Source organism: Oryctolagus cuniculus, chromosome 3 (assembly GCF_051225735.1).
Source record: "Oryctolagus cuniculus isolate XC-2025 breed Fujian yellow rabbit chromosome 3, ASM5122573v1, whole genome shotgun sequence".
Taxonomy (NCBI): domain Eukaryota; kingdom Metazoa; phylum Chordata; class Mammalia; order Lagomorpha; family Leporidae; genus Oryctolagus; species Oryctolagus cuniculus.
In genome coordinates this window covers 182810843-182831702 of record NC_142869.1, presented here as the reverse complement: position 1 = coordinate 182831702, position 20860 = coordinate 182810843, and the positions used below count along the sequence as shown (strand labels likewise).

At 39.5% G+C, this 20860-nt stretch overlaps 1 protein-coding gene across 5 annotated transcripts in view; it reads right to left on the bottom strand.

Moving 5' to 3' along the window:
* Positions 1–20860, bottom strand: part of BRAF (B-Raf proto-oncogene, serine/threonine kinase) — a 217744-nt gene that overhangs the window by 80970 nt on the left and 115914 nt on the right. For 4 of the 5 annotated variants that reach the window (XR_016231135.1, XM_089328681.1, XM_089328679.1 and 1 more), the window contains exons 4-7: positions 18533–18636; positions 17649–17751; positions 6850–6998; positions 5487–5606 (exon numbers count right to left, since the gene is read on the bottom strand). Coding sequence is in view for 4 of the 5 variants with exons in the window: in XM_089328681.1 (XP_089184807.1) it covers positions 5487–5606; positions 6850–6998; positions 17649–17751; positions 18533–18636 (476 nt within the window). In the remaining variant the exon portion in view is untranslated. Of the gene's footprint in view, positions 1–5486; positions 5607–6849; positions 6999–17648; positions 17752–18532; positions 18637–19931; positions 20000–20860 lie in introns of all 5 variants that reach the window. The other variant, XM_089328680.1, reaches the window with a different exon arrangement.

Sequence of the window (20860 nt, the reverse complement as noted above, 5' to 3'; positions counted from 1 at the left end):
GGACCTGTGCATGAGCTGGAGCCAACAAGCTCTCTCTGCCTACTGGTTATCCTTCTACCTCACTGCATGAAAGCTCTCGAATCAGCACTGCCTACTGTACTAACACCCGGACAGAATGACAGTGTTGAGGGAATAAAGAACATTTTTTAAGAGAAAAGAGTGGGGCCAGTGCCGTGGCATAGAAGGCAGGGCCGCTCCCTGCAGTGCTGGCATCCTGTATGTGTGCAGGCTCATGTCCAGCTGTTCCAGTTCCGTTCCAGCTCCCTGCAATGTGTCTGGGAAGGTAGTGGAAGATGGCCCAAATCTACAGGCCTCTGCCACCCATGTGGGACACCTGGAGGAAGCTTCTGACTATTGGTTTTGGCCTGGACCAGCCACAGCCATTGTGGCCATTTGGGGAGGAAACCAGTGGGTGGAATCTCTCTATCTCTACTTTTCAAATAAATAATAAATCTTTTTTTTTTTTTTTTTTGACAGGCAGAGTGGACAGTGAGAGAGAGAGACAGAGAGAAAGGTCTTCCTTTTGCCATTGGTTCACTCCCCTAATGGCCGCTACGGCCGGCACTGCACCGATTTGAAGGCAGGAGCCAGGTGCTTCCTCCTGGTCTCCCACACGGGTGCAGGGCCCAAGCACTTGGGCCATCCTCCACTGCACTCCCGGGCCATAGCAGAGAGCTGGACTGGAAGAGGAGCAACCGGGACAGAATCCGGCGCCCCAACTGGGACTAGAACCCGGGGTGCTGGTGCCGCAGGTGGAGGATTAGCCTATTGAGCCATGGTGCCGGCCAATAATAAATCTTTAAAAAAATAAAAAAAGAGGAAAGGGTCTGGAGAGAAATGGGAAGAAAATATAGCAAGAAAAATAACGGATAAGTTTGAAGAGCAGAGAAAGCTCAGCAGTGACAAAGCTTCTGAAGAAGTATGCCGACAGAGTCTGCACCACGACTGTTTACTGGTCCTGCTTCCTTCAAGCTCATTACTAATGACAGAGAAAACCTGACTTTGGGGCTGGTGCTGCGGTGCAGTGGGTTAACGCCCTGGCCTGAAGTGCCGGCATCCCATATGGGCGCTGGTTCGAGTCTCAGCTGCTCCTCTTCCAATCCAACTCTCTGCTATGGCCTGGGATAGCAGCAGAAGATGGCCCAACTCCTTGGGGCCCTGCACCCACGTGGGATACATGGAAGAAGCTCCTGGCTCCTGGCTTCAGATTGGCACAGCTCCAGCCATTGTGGCCATCTGGGGAGTGAACCAGTGGATGGAAGACCTCTCTCTCTATCTCTAACTCTCTCTGTAACTCTTTCAAATAAATAAAAATAAATCTTAAAAAAAGAAAAAAAGAGAAAGTTTGACTTTATGTGTTCATTTTAACTAAATGAATCCCGTTAGAACTGAAATACAAATAATAAAAAAAAAATTGGTACTGGTAAAATGATGGTTTTAGGTTAAGACTGATGGAACTGGACTTTAGAAAAGTTAGCATGTTCACTGGTATCCTTTTTATTCTTTCCAGTTATTGAGAAAGTTTAGAGTGTGACTCTGCTGTCTTTCTTTTTGCTTTAGGCTGCCAAATATACACCCCTTGCTAAGGAATTTGGGATGAGGGGAAAGGCTGGAAACATCACATTAAGTTAAGGAAACAGTTTGGAAGGTGCACTCAGTAGCAAGCACGCAGTGACGAGCAGTCCCTTGACCTAGAGCGCCTGGGCTACATGCTGCCCCAGCCCGATTCCAACGTCCTGCTCCTGCAGACTCTGGGAGGGAGCGCTGACAGCTTAAATGACTGGATCAACACCCGAGGTGGAGACCCAGACTGAGTTCCATGGTCCTGGCTTTGATGCTGGCACAATCCAGGCCGTTGTGGGCATTGTTGTGGGGAGTGAATCAGTTGGTAAGAGTAACCAAGTATCCCCTTGCTTTCTCTGTGTGCATCTCTCAAAACAAAACAAACAAAACATTATTCACAGTCTGATTTAAAGTTTCAAAGCAACAGCATTTTAAGCCAGGACTTAAAATTGGAAAATGCCTGAATTAACTAGAATGATATGGGATATTCTAATTAATAATTGATCTGATATAAGTAGAAGTGACAGTTATTTCAAGAACTAAGACTATGACAGAAACATATAGTGGATAATCAATCATAAATAAGTTCACAAAGGATGTTGGTCAAGAAGCAAGGAAAAAATCTGATAAATTACATTATCATATCTAAAGAAAAGAAGATGTATATTAAAAATGAAGATATTTGCTTATAACAAAAAAATAAGAGAGACTAAATTTGGCAGTTGATATCTTCTACTACTTGTGGAGTGAGTCAACTTGTCTAGCCTTGAGGGTAAATATTCATTACTCTAGAACACAGAGTATTATACTGCGTATATATTCTGATATATTAAAAATCTGAATCATGTCTTACTTCCATGCTTAACAAAAATAGTCTTCTGATTATAGTTTGGTCTCCCATAAATACTTTCCAAAAGAGTAGCAGTAATACTCAACACAAGAAGAACACTGATCTATACAATAGGTATACTTCCCAATAAAATGAATTATCTGGTGATTCTGATTCATGGAAACCAGAAGATTCCTAATTCTCATCATTTCTGGAGAACGAAAAGGCTGAGTTTCTATACTGGGAAATCTTTACATACACCAAATAATCTATACCCTATGACGTTATTTGGCAGTCAGCAAACTGGCTTTCTCCTCATGATACCTTTATCTATCCAGTGGCAAACCTCTTGCAAGCAGTATTAAATTAAATATGAAAAGAATCTTAATTCCAACACCCTTAGCAAATTTTTAGTTTAGATCTCATTTTTAGTTTAGATTATTCTGAAGTTTTGACACAAAGCAACTCTTCAGTGATGTATAAATTTTCAGTGTTGACTGTTATAATTTTATACGTTCTACAGCATTTTGCAAAAGTGGAACAGCAGGTAACCTCTCACTTTGTATTGGAACTGGGCAGTGTACTACTTCTCCAATATTTCTTGGCTGCATCCATTTTTCTACTCATTTCATTCCTATTTTAAATATTGCCAGGATTAGTAACACAGGCAAACTTGTTTTAGTACTGATCAATACTGGCGTCGATCTTTACAGAGGAAGCCACACACACCTGACATAAAAGCATCAGGAACATGACTTACAGAGAAGTTTTAAAATCTTATCATTTTCTCAAGCCCAACATCTACTTCAGTTAAGTTATGAATATAATATACTCATGGCAGAGGCAAATGTTTCTTAATTTTAAGACAGCATTCCTTTACTGGAAGGCAAATGTCCTAGATCATTCCCATTATAAACTTTCAGAGAGGTCAAGCTAATTTCATTATGGTGTTCCGGAACTCTGCTCACAGAACTGGGACATGCTATTAAAAAAGCATAGTGATCCACAGAATCTGTCAGGAGAAAGCGTCACAGCCAAAGGATTAGTTAAAAACTCAAAGAAACAATAAACATTTTTATTTGGTCATTTAAAAAACACACAGCTGCACACAAATAATGACAAAACCAGCAGAACTAGATGACTTTACCAGAATGGGTAACTGTTGCAACCTGACAAAAAAGAACACAGTGACCACAATTTCCAGAGTTCCCAATTGGTAAAGGAAGCCATTCCTTAATACAAAATTCTTCTGCTAAATTTTCTAACCTATGATACTGCCAGAAACATTGGATTCATAAAAATTATCAGGTCTAATGGAAGTGCCAAGTTATAAATGTGTTTTGAATATTCTAGAGCAGAATGTTCTATGAGAACATTCTTCTTGAACCATATACTTCTAGACATAGCATAAATAATGCTGCTTTAAATCCAATAAGGAAACAGTAAACAGACCTGTTATAAAACAAACAAACAAGTTTCCAAGCAAACTAATGCCTGATTAACTCAGTTTATCATGTCTTTTTTTTTCCTTCCACTATTTGGCTTAAGTATATGATGCCATTGCACTGTTTTAAAAGTTATTTCTCAGGAACTGGTGCTGTAGTGTGGCACACTGGCATCCCATATGGATGCTGGTTCAAGTCCTGGCTGCTCTACTTCCAATCCAGTCCCCTGCCAATGTGCCTGGGAAAGCTGTGGAGGATGGCCTAAGTGCTTGGGCCCCTTCACCCATGTGGGAGACCCAGAAGAAACTGCTGGCTCCTGGCTTCAAATTGGACCAGCTCCAGCTGTTGCGGCCATCTGGGGAGTGAGTCATTCGATGGAAGATCTCTCTCTGCTTCGCCTCCCTCCCTCTCTCTCTGTAACTCTGCCTTTCAAACAAAATAAAGGCCGGCGCCGCGGCTCACTAGGCTAATCCTCCGCCTAGCGGCGCCGGCACACCGGGTTCTAGTCCTGGTTGGGGCGCCGGATTCTGTCCCGGTTGCCCCTCTTCCAGGCCAGCTCTCTGCTGTGGCCAGGGAGTGCAGTGGAGGATGGCCCAGGTGCTTGGGCCCTGCACCCCATGGGAGACCAGGAAAAGCACCTGGCTCCTGGCTCCTGCCATCGGATCAGCGCGGCGCGCCGGCTGCAGCGCGCCGGCCGCGGCGGCCATTGGAGGGTGAACCAACGGCAAAGGAAGACCTTTCTCTCTGTCTCTCTCTCTCACTGTCCACTCTGCCTGTTAAAAAAAATAAAAGTAAAAAAAAAAATAAAAAAAAATAATTCAAATAAAATAAATAAATCTTTAAAAAAAGGTCATTTCTTAACATTCCTCACAACTGATTAGCAATACTATTATTTATTTTACACTTTAAGTATCCATGCTTTCTCCACACTGCCTCCACTCCAGTGCAAGCTTTCACTGTCTCTCAGGTTGACCGTCTTCTTCCTAGATTTCTCTTTCTTTCTTTAAAGATTTTTTATCATGTTAGAAATCCGTTTGAAAACTTTTAATTCTTTTCTCTCGTGTCAAATCTGAATTCCAGCTTTACTTTCGACACCTTCCATAATCTGATCTTATGCATATTACTTCTCAACTTAGACAAGCATTTCTTCCCTGACCCTACCATCCTCACGCCCATTTACGCTGTTTCTCCACGTCCCTAACACCAAGGCTTTTCTTTATGGCCCCGTTCAAATCTTCCTTCTTCACTAATTTTTCCTAAACACTTCCTCTCACTATTCTTTCTCCCATACACATGAAAACATTTATGTCCTATAACATAATTTAATATACTCCATCATATATTGTAGACTTTAATTATATACTATTCTAAGTTTACTATTGTGTTGATGACACTTTTATAAATAGAAGATGAATATAAGACAAGGATTCAAAACTATCTGTAGCTTGAATTTTTTCAGGACTAGTCCTGAAATAGTCTATGTCAGCTTTAATCTCATTTTATCTGTACCAAATGCACATAAATCTCTGAGCAAATAAGCTATTAAAAATTCGTTTGACAATTCAAATGTTAGATAGGTCTAAGGTTAACCAAAAGATTCACAAGGAAGCAGTGGAAGAGCATGTCTGAACAGCAGCAGTCTGTCATACCCAATAGAGTCTGAGGGAGGTGCGGAAGGCGATGACCCAGATGTGAGGGCAGTCTCTGCTAAGGAGGCCTCCTCCTGTGGTACTGGGTGGTGTTCAAAGAACTTGGAGACAAACAGCAAACTGTGAGGCAAAAACAAAACAAAACAAAACAAACCTAACTTGTGCAAAACCCAGAAGCTTCATATATCAGAATATACAGTTAAGGGAAAAATCTGGGATCAAATTCCATCTTCAGAAATAACAGTTAAATCAACAGTTGTATTTTTGTTTAAAAGTTTTTTTTTTTAATATAAATAGTACATGCAAAGGTAAGCTCAGATCTGAAAGAAAATTTTTCCATTTAGAAAGTTTCCACATATTAGAGTAAGCAAAATTATGCTTTATGATTAAGGAATTAAAAGAAAAAGTATCTACTGCTAAATTAGATCACAGAATTATAATTTAACACATAGAACTAAATTTTGTTTCTGCAAGTGATCAAGAAAAGCAGTAAAGATCTTGAAAGCAGCAGCAACATGACACAAAGGAGATTAAAATGGACTCAGTTGGGGAAGGCACTGTAGCACACATGCTTGCACCCCATACTGGAGTGGGATTGAGTCCTGCCTCCACCTCCAATCCAGCTCTCTGCAGCTGCACCTGGGAACAGCAGCGGATGACGGCTCAAGCACTTGGTTTCCTGCCACTCATGTAGGAGTTGTTGGCTCAGCTACAGTAGTCATATGGGTAGTGAACCGGTAGACAGAAAATCTTTCTGTCATTCTGCCTTTCAAATAAATAAATACTTCCAAAAAAGGGACTCCGTTGAATGCATTAGAAAGACTCTGACATAAAGCAAAGAGAAATTTTAGAAAGAGATATACTAAGTACAAAGATCTGATATCTACTCAAATAAAACTGGGCCAAGGGAGTTGAAGGGAAGAGATGTGGGGGAGAAAGATGGGGAAAGCAGAGAAGTTGAGGGAGGGGAGGGAGGAAGTGGGGGAGAGGTGCAGAGAATAATGGAAAATTCAAACAGAATTTACTAAATAGAGGACAGAAGCATATTTGTGTTCCAAAAATATAATGACTAACTTAATCTCTTTCCTTTGAAAAGCTATCCCAAAGTGATTTCTCTGGGTTAATGGTGTTTATTATAAAAGGGTCTTATAAATGTAAGTTACATATATAGCTGAACTAGAATCATAATTGGGGAGAGAAGTGCTAACTATTCTATCTATTTCTTACTAACCACACTTAAATTCCTTGTACAACTGCCCTGAATAGAAAACTCCTCACAGACTGTAAGACATACTCGTTTCAAATTAGAGAAATCTAGAAGCAAAACTGTATTCAGAAGAGAGATTTTTGAGGGATTACTTACTCAAGTTGGTCATAATTAACACACATCAGTGGAACTTCCGTACTACAACGCTGGTGAAATTTGTAGCCACATGTTTGACAGCGGAAACCCTGGAAAAGCAGCTTTCTACAGAAGTCACAAAATGCTAAGGTGAAAAAAGTTTTCCGTACCTGCAAAATGAAAAATCACAGGAGATTTCAGAAAGGTGCAAGAATCCTTTTAGAGGTCATATTTATTCTGTCTAAAAGAATATGTTTTAGTATAGTTATATCATGAAATCACATATTAAAACACTAAAATGAAAACAAGGGGTGTCAATATAGGTAAATCACATATATTTACTCATATCTCAAAAATCCAACTTAAAACCTCCCAAGTCAGGAGAACGAGAAGCAAATAACAGACTAGCAGCTGATCTCAAGCTTGACAACATAAAAGTAGACAGCAAATAGAAAGAGGGAGTCGAGGCAAAAAGGAAGAAGAACATTCTTTAATTATCATACAAACAAGGGAGTTAAGGGATACTGAATGATGCTGCTGGAAAGGGACACAGACATATTTACATTCATTAAAATCACAAAGGTTTCCGATAGAAGAACCAAAATAAATAAATAAGTAAATAAATACACGGGGGGGGGGGGGAGGAGGAAGAAGAAGGGTTACAATGCAACTAACAAACTAATTCCATAAGTACTCAGGAATCAGGAGATGATGCTTAAATTTGATAAAACAATAAACTGTGGCTAAAAGATATTATTTTGTAAAATGAAATAAGCACCAAAAGAGTGTGAAACAGAAGCCATTAATAATTAAAAATGATATCCTTTTAGGGGTTGGCAGGAGGGAGGGGAATTTAAATGTACTTTATAAAATAGTAGACAGTTAAAGACCCCTGTTCACTCTATGACAATGTAGGTGAACTTAGAGCGCATGGGATGACAGAGTATTTTTCACTTTAAGCTCCACTGCAATAGTTTTAAAACTATACAGGGGCTGGTGCTGTGGCATAGCAGGTAAAGCTGCAGCCTGCAGTGCTGGCATCCCCATATGGCCACTGGTTCAAGTCCTGGCTGCTCCACTTCCGATGCAGCTCCCTGATATGTCCTTGGGTCCCTGCATCTGTGTGGGAGACCCAGAAGAAGCTCCTGCCTCCTGGCTTTGGATCAGCATAGCTCCAAGTGAACCAGTGGATAGAGGACTTCTCTCTCTCTCTCTTTCTGTTTCTACCTCTCTCTGTAACTCGTTCAAATAAATAAAATAAATCTTAAAAACAAAACAAAACAAAACAAAACACTCACGAAACTATACATAGTACTACCTGGGTAAAAATGAAGAAGAATTATTTACAAAAGATAAAACTAGTATGTAATTATATGTAAATCAGAACAATCCTACCAATGAGGATAAAGGAGAGGAAAAAGAGATAGTTGTTACCTTTAGCAAATTATCAATTTATTAGAGGATTAGAAATTTAAAAGACAACTTGTAAGAATTCCATGTCAAAAAGGTAAATGAGATATAACATAGAGTCACATAAATAGAACTGTGGTTTAGAAGAATCTATCCTAGAAAAGCCAGAAATGGTTTAAAATGTATTTGTTTTGTGCAAATAGTATACAGAAAATATAAGAAGGAAAAACTAATACAAAATGCTAACAATGTTTCTTTGAGGGTGGTTAGAGTATAAGTGACTTCTATTTCATTCTTTGGTCTTTGACGTATATCCTCAACTCACCTTAGTTTTTCAAAGTTTTGATTACAAATAATAGTAAAACACATACATTTCAGGGGCCAGTGCTGTGGTATAGCAGGTAAAGCTGTCCCCTGCAATTTGAGTCCTGGCTGCTCTACTTCTGACCCAGCTCCCTGCTAATGTGCCTGAGAAAGCAGTGGAAGATGCCCAAGTCCTTGGGCCCCTGCACCATGTGGGAGACCCGGAAGCTCTGGGCTCTTGGCTCTGCCTGGCCCAGCCTCAGCAATTGTGGCCATCTGGGGAGTGAACCAGCAGATGGAAAATCTCTGTCTCTGTAGCTCTGCCTTTCAAATAAATAAATAAATCTAAAACAAATGTCTTTTACATTATGACTCAATATAAACCTGTATTCATAAAGCAATATCTAACCCCTCTCTCTCTCTCTTACATACACACACACACACACACACACACACACGTATTTTCTCATAGAATTTCTAATCTATTATGTGAAATGGGTCTTCAAAATGTTCATTGAAAATATTATATTTTTGCACCGAAATAGACATCTTTTAACTACATTTTCTACAGACTTTTTGAATACTCTCAACATTAATCTCAACATCAAAACTGTTTCCAATAAACATGCATTTAACAGAATAACAGTTTTGAAAAACAGTTTATTAAGCAAATTATATCCCAACATATAGTCCATACAGACTTTTTGAGAATATTTAACTACTTTTAAAAGTGGCCTGCTTTTCTTTATATTTTTTCCTGTGTATCACTTCCCAGAGGATGCAAAAAAGGCAAAAAGCTTGTTCCTAGTTCTGTGCCTTTTCCATTTGTCTCAGGATATATGAAAAATGAAAAAAGTCATCCTTAAAAACTATTAAAGTGGCCAATATTTACCCAACCAAGCATCTTTTATGCTGAGCAGACTCTGAGGAAAAAAGAACGTAAAAAAGCATCCAGTGTTTCCAGAAGTCACCAGCACATTTAGTTCTGTTTCTTTTTGCCCATCAGGCATTATTTTCAGTCACATGATAATATGCTCAGTTTCATAAAGTCCTCAATTTCTATTCCTTCATTAAACTACTCAACTGCAGTCTTTCTGATGTTGGTTTAAATGTTAGAACTGTGTAACTGGTTGCTTGTGTATGTAAAGAAGAGAAAAAGAGACAAGGAAAAGGGGGATGAGAGAGGAGGAAAAAGAGTAAAACCTATGTGGTAGAAAAGATATGGACATGCATTTGAGTATAAATTTTAAGTGACATATTGTACATTTGTTAAACATATCAATAAAGATATGCACACAAGTGAAATATTTCGGTTCACAGTTTGTGCGTGATTAACTTGAGTGTGTACAGGGAAAAGGGAAGGACTAGATAGACAGCATCTTCAAATCTGTTTCCCTGCTACTAACTTCTCCCACTCCCAAATGACTCCTCGGATGTAGGCAAATACTAAAGGATACTAAACACAGCTTCCAGATAGCCAGGAGGTGTAAGAAACACCCCCTAAAGAGACAGCACAACCCAGCAGAGATGTGAAGGAGGAAAATACCTTCTTTCTAAGCAGCACCCAGGCGTTAACCCTTGCCTCTGCATGTCAGTTTTAAAACACTAATCTATTCACACTTATCCCATGCTTACAACCATCCAATTTCTGATTATTTAGAGAAAAGTCTAAATCTTTAACATGGCTTACAAGGATTTTCAAGAGTTAGACTCTACTTATTCTACACATAACTATTGCTGTACTGTAGTAACCACCTCTCCAACCCTGTGTCTCATGTCAAAAGCAAGACCTCTACCCTACACCTTATACAAAAATCAACTAAAAAGGATCAAAGACCTAAATCTATGACCTGATACTGTCAAATAACTATATGAAAACAGAACTACGTAAACATATAACAACATATTGTGGAAACTCTGCTAGATATTAACATACGCAAAGACTTCTTGCAAAAACAAACAAGCAAAAACAAAAAACCAGAAGCACACAGCCAGTAAAAGCCAAAGTGGACATGGGATTACATCAAGTTAAGAAGCTTCTTTCTGCACAGCAAAGGAAATACTCAACAAAATCAAGAGGTAATCAACAGAATAGGAGAAAATATTTGCAAACTATGCACCTGGATTGAAATTCAGGATTTATAAAGAGCTCAAAAAACTCAACAACAAAAGAAAGTAGTTAAGAAATGGGCACAGGACATAGACGGGCATTTTTCAAATGATGAAATACAAACGGCCAACAGAGACATGGAAACATGCTCAGGATCACTAGCCCCCAAGAAAGTGCAAATAAACACCACAATGAAGTGTCACCTCACCCCAGTTAGAATGGCTGTCCTCCAAAACTCAAAAAATAAATGCAGGTAAGGCTATGGAGAAAAAGGTACCCTAATACACTGTTTGTGAGAATGTAAACTAGTACAACCATTACAGAATACAGTATGGAGATCCCTCAGAAAGCTGAAACTAGATCTACCATATGACCCAGGAATCCCACTCCAGGGAATTTATGCAAAGGTAAATTAATCAGTACATGAAAGAATTATCCATACCTCCATGTATACTGCAGCTCAATTCACCATAGCTGAGATGTAGAATCAACCCAGATGCCCATCAACTGATGCCTGGATAAATGAACTGTGGTATATATATATATATCCAATGGACTACTACTACTGAGCCATAAAAAGGAATGAAATCCTGTCTTTTGCAACAAAATGGATGCAAATAAAGACCACTATGCCTAGTGAATCTCCAAAAGACAAATACCATGTTTTCTTATATATTCTAGCTAATACAGAATACAAAGTGTGAGAATGAAACTGACATCTTATCATCTGATTCTTGTTTCAGCCCTCGTCTACACGCATGTGGAACACCGTCTTTCCACTTTTCATTTGTTGTGCATTATGGTTAGTGGTGCATTAAGCCTACGATTATAAAGTAAACAGAAATTATGTTACTGCAAAAATTAAAGGAAAAAAAAGAAGGGAAGCAAAGAGGGGGAATGAGGGAGGGAGAGAGGAAGGGGGGAGTATGGTTATCTTCTTAGGATTGTATCTATGAAATACATGAAATCTGTTCTCTTTATATTAATTAAAAAACCTTCAAAGGAACAATGCTTTCTTGCTGTCTCCTTCTAGAATACAGTCACTTCTTGCTATTTCTTTCCTCATCTATCAGACTTGAGTTTAGTTTTTTTGTTTTTGGAAACACTCTTATCTCCTCTAAGTCAAGTTAGGAGTCTATATGCATATAAAACACTTAAAAAAAAAAACAGATTTACTTATTTGAAAGGCACTCAGAGACAGAGACACACACATAGAGAAAGAGAGAGAGAGCGAGCGAGCGAGCGAGAGCATGCGCACGCACTTCAATCTACTGGTTCAATCCTCAGATGCTTGTGTCTAAGCCAGGCCAAATTCAGGAGCCTGGAATTCTATCTGGATCTTCCATGTGGGTGGCAGAGGCCCAAGTACTCAGAAATCTTCTGCTGGCTTCCAAGGTACATTAGCAGGAGTTGGATCGAAAGCACAGCAGCACGGACCAGGACTGCAATCCAGTATGGTATGAGGTTGCAGCCCAATCCACTGTGCTGCTATGCTGGCCCTGCACTTTATACATTCAAAGCAATCAAAAATGTGAGAAAATTTATTAAATTCTGTGTCTCTCTACTGGAATGCAGGGATGCTCTTTGTCTTATTTACTGGCATATCCCTGTGTAGACACAGCATTTGCAAATGGAAGGTTCTCAATAAGAATTTTCTGGCAGGTCTCCAACTATTTCCATACTCGAGAATCTGTAGTATGCTTTCACTACCTTTTCATGACAACGACCCTTAATTTAATACTATTCTCTCATGATTAGCAACCCAGTTCTTCTTTTCTCTCCTCATACCCAATTTCTAGTTGAGAAGAATTTTAAAGAGAGGGGTGGAGATGTGGCCTAGTGGTTAGGAAGCCACTTCAGGTGCCCGCTTCCCATAATGGAGTACCTGGCTTACAAGCCTGCTTTCCACTACTGACTCCCACTTCTTGTTTTTTCCCCCCAGAAACCTTTTATTTAAGATATACAAACTTTCTGCAATTTATAAATACAACTTTAGGAACACAGTGATTCTTCCCATCGCACCTGCCCTCATACCCTTTTTTCCTCTTCTTTCACGTATTCCCACTCATAATTTTTACTAAGATCTATTTTCAATTAACTTTATACATATAAGATTAACTCTATACTGAGTTCAACAAATATTATGGAAAAAAAAAAAAACTGTTCCTCAACAGTTTATTTCTCTTTTCATTTCTTCTACGACCCACTGTTCATTCAGGAGCATGTTGTTCAATCTCCATGTGTTTACATATGTTCTAGAGATTCCTGAGTTGTTGATTTCCAGCTTCCTTCCACTGTGGTCAGAGAAGATACATGGTATGATTTAGATTTTTTTGAATTTGCTGAGACTTACTTTATGGCCTAGCCTGTGTCTATCCTAGAGAAAGTTCCACGCACTGGTGAGAAGAACGTGTATTCTTCAACTGTAGGAGGAAAAGTTCTGTAGATATCTGTTAGGTCCATTTGGTCTATGGTGTCGATGAACTCTGTTGTTTCCTTGCTGATTTTCTGTCTGGTTGATCTGTCCATTGTTGAAAGTGGTGTATGGAAGTCCCCCATTACTACTATATTGGAGTCTAGGTGTCCCTTTAGATCCATTAACATTTTTTTAAATACTCAGGTGCCCTGTAATTAGGTGCATATGCGTTTATAATAGTCACATCTTCCTGCTGAATTGATCCCTTAATCATTACATAGTGCCTTTTTTTTTTTTTTGCCTCTTTAAACAGTTGTTGTGCTAAAGTCTGTTTTGTCTGATATTACAATGGCTACACCAGCTCTTTTTTGGTTTCTGTTAGCATGGAATATATATATATATATATATATATATATATATATTTTTTTTTTTTTTTTTTGACAGGCAGAGTGGACAGTGAGAAAGAGAGACAGAGAGAAAGGTCTTCCTTTGCCGTTGGTTCACCCTCCAATGGCTGCCATGGCCAGCGCACTGCGCTGATCCAATGGCAGGTGCCAGGTACTTATCCTGGTCTCCCATGGGGTGCAGGGCCCAAGCACTTGGGCCATCCTCCACTGCAGAGAGCTGGCCTGGAAGGGGGGCAACCGGGACACCATCCGGCACCCGACCGGGACTAGAACCCGGTGTGCTGGCGCCGCAAGATGGAGGATTAGCCTAGTGAGCCACAGCGCCAGTCGGAATATCTTTTTCCATCCTTTCACTTTCAATCTTTGTTGGTGAGATTTGTTTCTTGTAGGTAGCAAATAGATGGGTTTTGCTTTTTAATTCATTCAGCCAATCTGTAGCTTTTAACTGAAGAGTTGAGGCCGTTTATATTCAAGGTGACTGTTGATAAGTAACAACTTTGCCCTGCCATTTTTCCATTAATATTCCTATTGTTTACTTTGGATTTCCTTTGTACTTTTACTGGGGGATTTTCTGCCTTCACCTTCTTTCGTAGTGATGACCATGTTTCTGTGTTTCTGTGTGTAGCACCTCCTTAAGCATCTTCTGCAGGGGTGGATGAGTAGTGACAAATTCTTTCAATTTCTGTTTGTTATGGAAAGTCTTTATTTCACCTTTATTAATAAATGAAAGCTTTGCAGGGTATAGTATTCTGGGTTGACAGTTTTCTTCTCTTAAGACTTGGAATATACCTCACCATTCTCTCATAGCTTGCAGGGTTTCTGATGAGAAGTCCGCAGTGAGTCTAACGGGAGATCCTCTGGAAGCAATCTGGCATTTCTCTCAAGCACATTCTAGAATCTTCTCTTTATGTTTTACTGTGGTGAGTCTGGCTACAATGTGTTGTGGTGAAGATCTTTTCTAGTCATGTCTATTAGAGTTCTATGTGCTTCCTGCACTTGGATGCCCCTTTCTTTTTCCAAATTAGGGAAGTTTTCTGTCATTATTTCACTAAAAAGGTCTTCTAATCCAGTCTTTCCATGCCTTCAGGAACTCCTAAGACCTGTATGTTGGGTTGTTTGATAGTATCCCCTAAATCTCCAACTTTTTTTCAGTTTAATAATTTCTTCTTCTTCTTCTTCTTTTTTTTTTTTTTTTTTGGTCTGACTGTAAAGTTTCCAGATATTTGTCTTCTAACTCAAGGTATCTTTTCTTTTGCTTCACTGAGTCTGTTGTTAAGGCTTTCTACCACACTTTTAATTTGATTTATTGAATTCTTCATTTGCAGTATTTCATTTTGATTTCTTTTTAAAATATCAATTTTGTGGGAAAAATTGTCAACCACGTCATATATGGATTTCTTTAATCTGTGGATTTGCTTCTGGTTACTTCTAAGTAATCTTACGATCAATTTTTTGAACTCTGTTTCCAGCACTTATTCAATCTCTTCATCTTCACGTTCTAGTGTTGAAGTGCTGTTGTGTTCCTTTGGGGGTGTCATGCTGTCTTCCTTATTTTTGTTTCTTGAATTGCTGCATTTACTTTTAGGTATTTGTGGAGATCCCTGTCCCCCACCCACCATGGCTTAGATCTTTGATCTTTGACTATGCCTCTGTGGCTCAGTGGAGTGTCTGTTCTTTCAATGAATACCCAGAGGCATATGTTGGGCGTGGCCAGGGAGCTCTGCTCAATGCTCCAGGGTGAGGGAGTGTCCAAGGTGACACTCAAGTTGGTGTGGTAATTTTTTTTTTTTTAATCAGTGGGGAAGTTTAAGATGCTCTGCTGGCTTAGTCTTACGTTCACTTCCTCTCTTCCAAGGAGACCAATGCCTGGGCAGTAGCCCCAGAAGGTACAATTTTCACCCGTGCCGCCACAAGAACCACCCAAAGGATCTGCGCGGTCCTTGGTGTGAGCATGGATCTCACAGCAATGACCCTCATCAGGGAATCAGAGTGTACCGAGTGTGTGGAGCCACCCACAGTGACTGCCCAAAGACCCATCCACACCCTGCAGCCTCACACACAACCAGTTTCCTCTGCAGTTTCCTCCCTTACTTTTCCCTCTTGCTTCCTGTTAATGCAGACCCTGGGAGGCAGCAGGAATGGCTCAAGTAGTTGAGTTCCTGTCACCCATGTCGGGGACGTGGACTGAATTCTGAGCTTCTTCAGTCTGGCCCAGGCTCTGACCACTGAAGGCATTTGAGGAGTGAACCAATGGATAGTAGCTCTCTCTGATTCTTTGCCTCTCCGATAAATAAATAGAAAGAAAAATACTAGTAATCACTATGAAATGTAAGCTTAATTATTTCTGGATTTTTAAGAACTCAAATAAAATCCCCAAGATTTATCCAGTCAAACTTCTCCAAAGTAAAATAAAAATGAATAGTAACAAACTTCACAGCCTGTCATTACACAACTATCTGCTCCACAATAAATTTGATTGACATTAGGTATAGCTTACACTAGTTCAATAGATACCTTACTTACAGAGCACAAATCTGACTTCATGGCTCACCACTAATGGAGCCCTGAAAACAGAAACGCCCGAGGAATTCATCTCAATTGTCTGCCTAAGGGCCCAGCTGGATTCATTATCAAAGTGTATGGAAAGCATGGCAATAACTATCTATATAGAAAAAAATGTAAAAAAATAGGAAATACATTCCTGCGTTATAAATCATTCCAATCCTAGGTTTTGTCTGTTTTCAGGGACAGAGAAAGAGAAGCGGGTGTACAGCTTACTGGTTAAGAGGCCAGTTGAGAAGCCTCCTTCCCACCTTGGAGTACCTGGGTTCAGTGACTGTCTCGACCTCACAACTCCAGCTTACTGCTAATGCAGACCCTGGGAGGGAGGCTCTGGGATCTGTACTCTTATCTCTAAAGTGGAAATACCTCAGGTCCAGGTTGCAGGCTTGTGACACTTAGCTTACGCTATATTTTAGCAAAAGCAAAAACCAGACAAAGGGGGTTGGTACTGTGACGTAGTGGGTAAAGCCACCACCTGTAGTGCCAACATCCCAAATGGATGATGGCCTGGGAAAGCAGCAGAAGACTGCCCAAGTGCTTGGGCCCCTGCACCTATGTGGGAGAAGATCCTGTTCCTGACTTGAGATTGGTCCAGTTCTAGCCTTTGTGGCCATTTGGGGGTCTAAGACAATGGATGGAAGATTTTGCTGTCTCTTCCTTTCTCTCTCTTTGTGTAACTCTTTCAAATAAATACATAAATCTTCAAAAAAAAAAAAAAAACTAGACAAAGGAAGAAGCCTTGAGAACAGTTTAATATCCAGCTACACTACTTACATTACATTCTTCAGAAACATTTATAGAAGTATGTCAAGATTTTACAAGATTGTTTAGCTCTGTTCCTTTTAAAAATACAAAAACTTGAATGTCTATTGACAGAGGAAAGATTAAATACACCAAACGCCTACTCCTATGGATTATCATGAAATCATTACAAGAAAAAAGCCAGGTGTACTAAGACAGAAAGATGTCCATGCCAGCCTATTAAATTAAACAAGAAACATTCAGACTATCCACCACAGGACTCTAGATTAGTTTTTTTCTTTCTGACAGGCAGAGTTAGACAGTGAGAGAGAGCGAGTGAGAGAGAGAGAGAGAAAGGTCTTCCTTTTCTGTTGGTTCACCCCTAAATAGCCAGGAGCCAGGTGCTTATCCTGGTCTCCCATGTGGGTGCAGAGGCCCAAGCACTTGGGCCATCCTCCACTGCCTTCCTGGGCCACAGCAGAGAGCTGGACTGGAAGAGGAGCAACCGGGACAGGACCAGCGCCCCAGCTGGGATTAGAACCTGGGGTGCCGGGGCCGCAGGCGGAGGATTAGCCAAGTGAGCCGCGGCGCCGGCCTCTAGATTAGTTTTAGGACAGGGAGCTGAAAGTACTGAAGGGAAGAGAAAGAGAGAAAGGAGAAAACTTTGGGTTTACAGTTATACTTTTAAAAAGAAGGCATAACTCTTAAAACAAGACTCCTTAATTTAAATACGTTTCTAAAGAACTGATTTTCCACTTAGCTAGAACGTTATTACCAAAATTCTTCAACCACATTTCATACTTCCTAAATAAAAACTTATTCACAATAACTGGAACATGCTTAACATTTCAAAAGATGTGAAGGTACATACAAAGTTATGTGTGGTGAGTGGGACATTCTCTAACACTTCCACATGCAGCTCTTCTCCAGTGAGCCAGGAAATATCAGTGTCCCAGCCAATTGGCTTCTTCTCTCTGAAAAACGTAGACACAAACCTTTCTTGGTTATCACACTTAAAAACCATCATATACCTCATGCTGAAGATATGAAAATTGGTTACTGAGGGGCTAGTAAAAGGGAGGTTTGGCTCCCTGGCCTTCCATCGTTAGAAATTTAAATGGCAATAAATTAATTTTTAAGTTTACCCCAAATAAATGTATCACTCTTGGACAAACAGCAGGGTAAAGAGATGTACTCTTTTCTTCAAGTCAGCTCCAGAAAAGACCTACAACAGCAGAAAATGGTTTGTTCCTGGGGTCAAAAAAATAAAAATAAAAAATCACAGGTATGGACTTTCTATCCATTCAAAGAAAAAGAGTACTCAGGGGGACAACATGCCCCCAAATTTGGATTCAAAACTGGGGGTCCTGGAACAATATTTTCTGAAAGAAAAATAGTTTAACACAAAAGTGTTAATTTTTATAAACCATTCGCTCAACTATGAGTTTGTATTAAAAACAGGGAAGTGGGTAATGGTGCATTAGTCAAATAAATTACATTCTAACTGATTCAAAAAATGTAAGACTCTCAAGCTCCAAATCAAATTACATGATCAGAGTAAAAAATACTACAATCAACTAACTCCTCCAATGGGCCTACGAGATTTCTTCAGGATAATTTAACATTAATATAATATTTTTCAAAAGTGGATTTTCAACTCCTTTAGGTTTGGGTGAATATCCAAGAGAAAATTCCCAACTTCAATGTCTGTTTTTATCTTTTTGAACAAAATTTCACAACACATACAAACCATACCCATCCTGAATTCTGTAAACAGCACAGCATTCTGGGATCAGACCTCTCATCATCAGCGCTTTCTTTAGACTGTCTCGAACCGTAACTCCACATCTTGCAGGTACCTATGGTATCACAAATATGTGGTAAGAGATAAAGGCAATAGGTCACATTTTTCTACATAATTTAAAAACTCAGTAATTTACCTTTATAATACAACACCTTTTAAATTTCATATGGATTATGAAACAAACATAATTTTTATAGTTAATATTAAAAGAAAATTATAACCCAAGCACCGATTATTATTCACCAACTTAAAGCAAATTTGACTTGTCTTTAATTATTAAAATAAAATGCTTTAAATATATAAAAATGAGAAAATAAATATTGTTCACTATAATACAACCTCCAAAAAAATGAATCTATGGCTAACAAATAACAGATGTCAACATTTAAAGCAAAATCAATTTTGATCCAATACTGTTAAAATCTGAAAACCGTATAATCCTTCAATTACACTGATGAGTCCTTCAGAGACATCTTAAAGACCCTAAACACTGCACAAAGACAAGACTTGTCTTAATATTTACAATTTATATTTGTTATGTTATTGCCTAGCGCTCCTATTTCCTCTGGAAATCTGCCCTTTTCTAGAAATCCACAAAGTAGTAGAAAAGCTATCGTTTAAGCTTCCATTCTTTTCTAATTGTACATGATGTAAAACTGCTAATTGGTTTCCCATAGCCTGGCAACAGCAACTGGACCAGAGCTAGATACATAACCCAAACAATACCTGAATTATTATGTAAACTGAAACATGAACACTGGTTGAGAGAAATTCTTGCTTCTATGTAGTGACAGTGTGCCAAGAGAATAAAAATTTGGAAATCTTAGTGGCCATCTGCTTCAGTGTACTAAGAAAATCTGAATACGAATGAAGCTAACGTGGGGAGAAGCAGAGATGACATGGGGAGTAAGGCAGGAAGGGGCCTAGGAAAGAGAGAGAGAATGTATCTATTAGAAGTTACCCTATCCTGAACTTTTTACCAGCCTTATCTCCAAGCCCCATTTATTCCTTGTAACTAGTGGTATGGACTAAAGTGAGGCAGCAGGAGTAAACAGAGCATAGCTTTCATGGGGGTGAGTGTTAAGACAGAGGAAGGGAAATGTTAATAAAATTAAATACTCTGTTCATTTAATCATGCAAGAGAGGGGAAAACGAAGTACAGGTAAGTATGACAGCTGAACTGAACAGTATAAAGAAGGGCAAACAATGAGAAAGCCTAACAGGACCTATGTTTAGAAGTAATGAGAAAGGGGCTGGTGTTGTCTTGGAGCAGTTCTGATGCAGCTCTCTGCTAAAGGCCTGGGAAAAGCAGCGGAGGATATCCCAAACGTCTGGGCTGCTGCTACTCACATGGGAGACCCAGATGAAGTTCTTGGCTCCTGGTTTTGGCCTGGATCGGCCCTGGCCATTGTAGCCATCTGAGGAAGGAAACAGCAGATAGAAGATCTCTGACTGTCTCACCCTCCCTCTCTCTTTCAAATAAATAAATCTCAAAAAAAAAAAAAAAAAAAAAAAAGATGAGGCAAATTTTATCTCAATATAACCAATATAACTAACCACCAAGGGAAAATTTGTTATGAGGGAGGTGGAGTCATCATTAAAAGTGTTCAAGAAGAGGCTGGATTGGTATAGTTGATCCTCATGATTTGTAGGGTCTTTGATTTGCCTACTTGCTAACATTTACTTATAACTCCAAAATACGCTCAGCGTTTCCAGGGAGAATAGAACAGCAGTAACAACTCCAAGCCACCTGATCCATGCATCCTCCCAGCTGACGTTGAACCAGGTGAGGGTCTTCTTGTTTGAATTTTAACATTATAAACAAGTACCCTATTGACAGTTTATTTAATTTTTATGTTTTCTGCACTTTGGTGCTTTTAGTTGGTAATTCGGCTGTTTAAAATGGCTTCCGTGAACACTGCTTAAGTCCTGTGTAGTACTTCTAAGAAAATAACAGGCCTGGGGAAGAGAGTACGTGTGTTCAACACCAATGAATCAACAACATACATTAAATAAGGCGTCTCAGACAGAAAGACTCATAAAAGAAGTTTATATATTGGTTAAGAAGCTCTCAGGAACTTATTGTATTTTGAGTTCATGGGATTCGGGGCTGATCAAGGGAAAAAAAGCTATGACCACAAGGTGGCGTGTATGAGCTTCCGGTGACAGATGAGCCGGTCCAGAGGCTGAAGTGGAGGGACCACTACCACCTGAAACAGGAAGACAGGAACAGGAGAGGAGTCTCCTGTGTCTAAGTGAGGTCTCTGAACAGCCTGAAG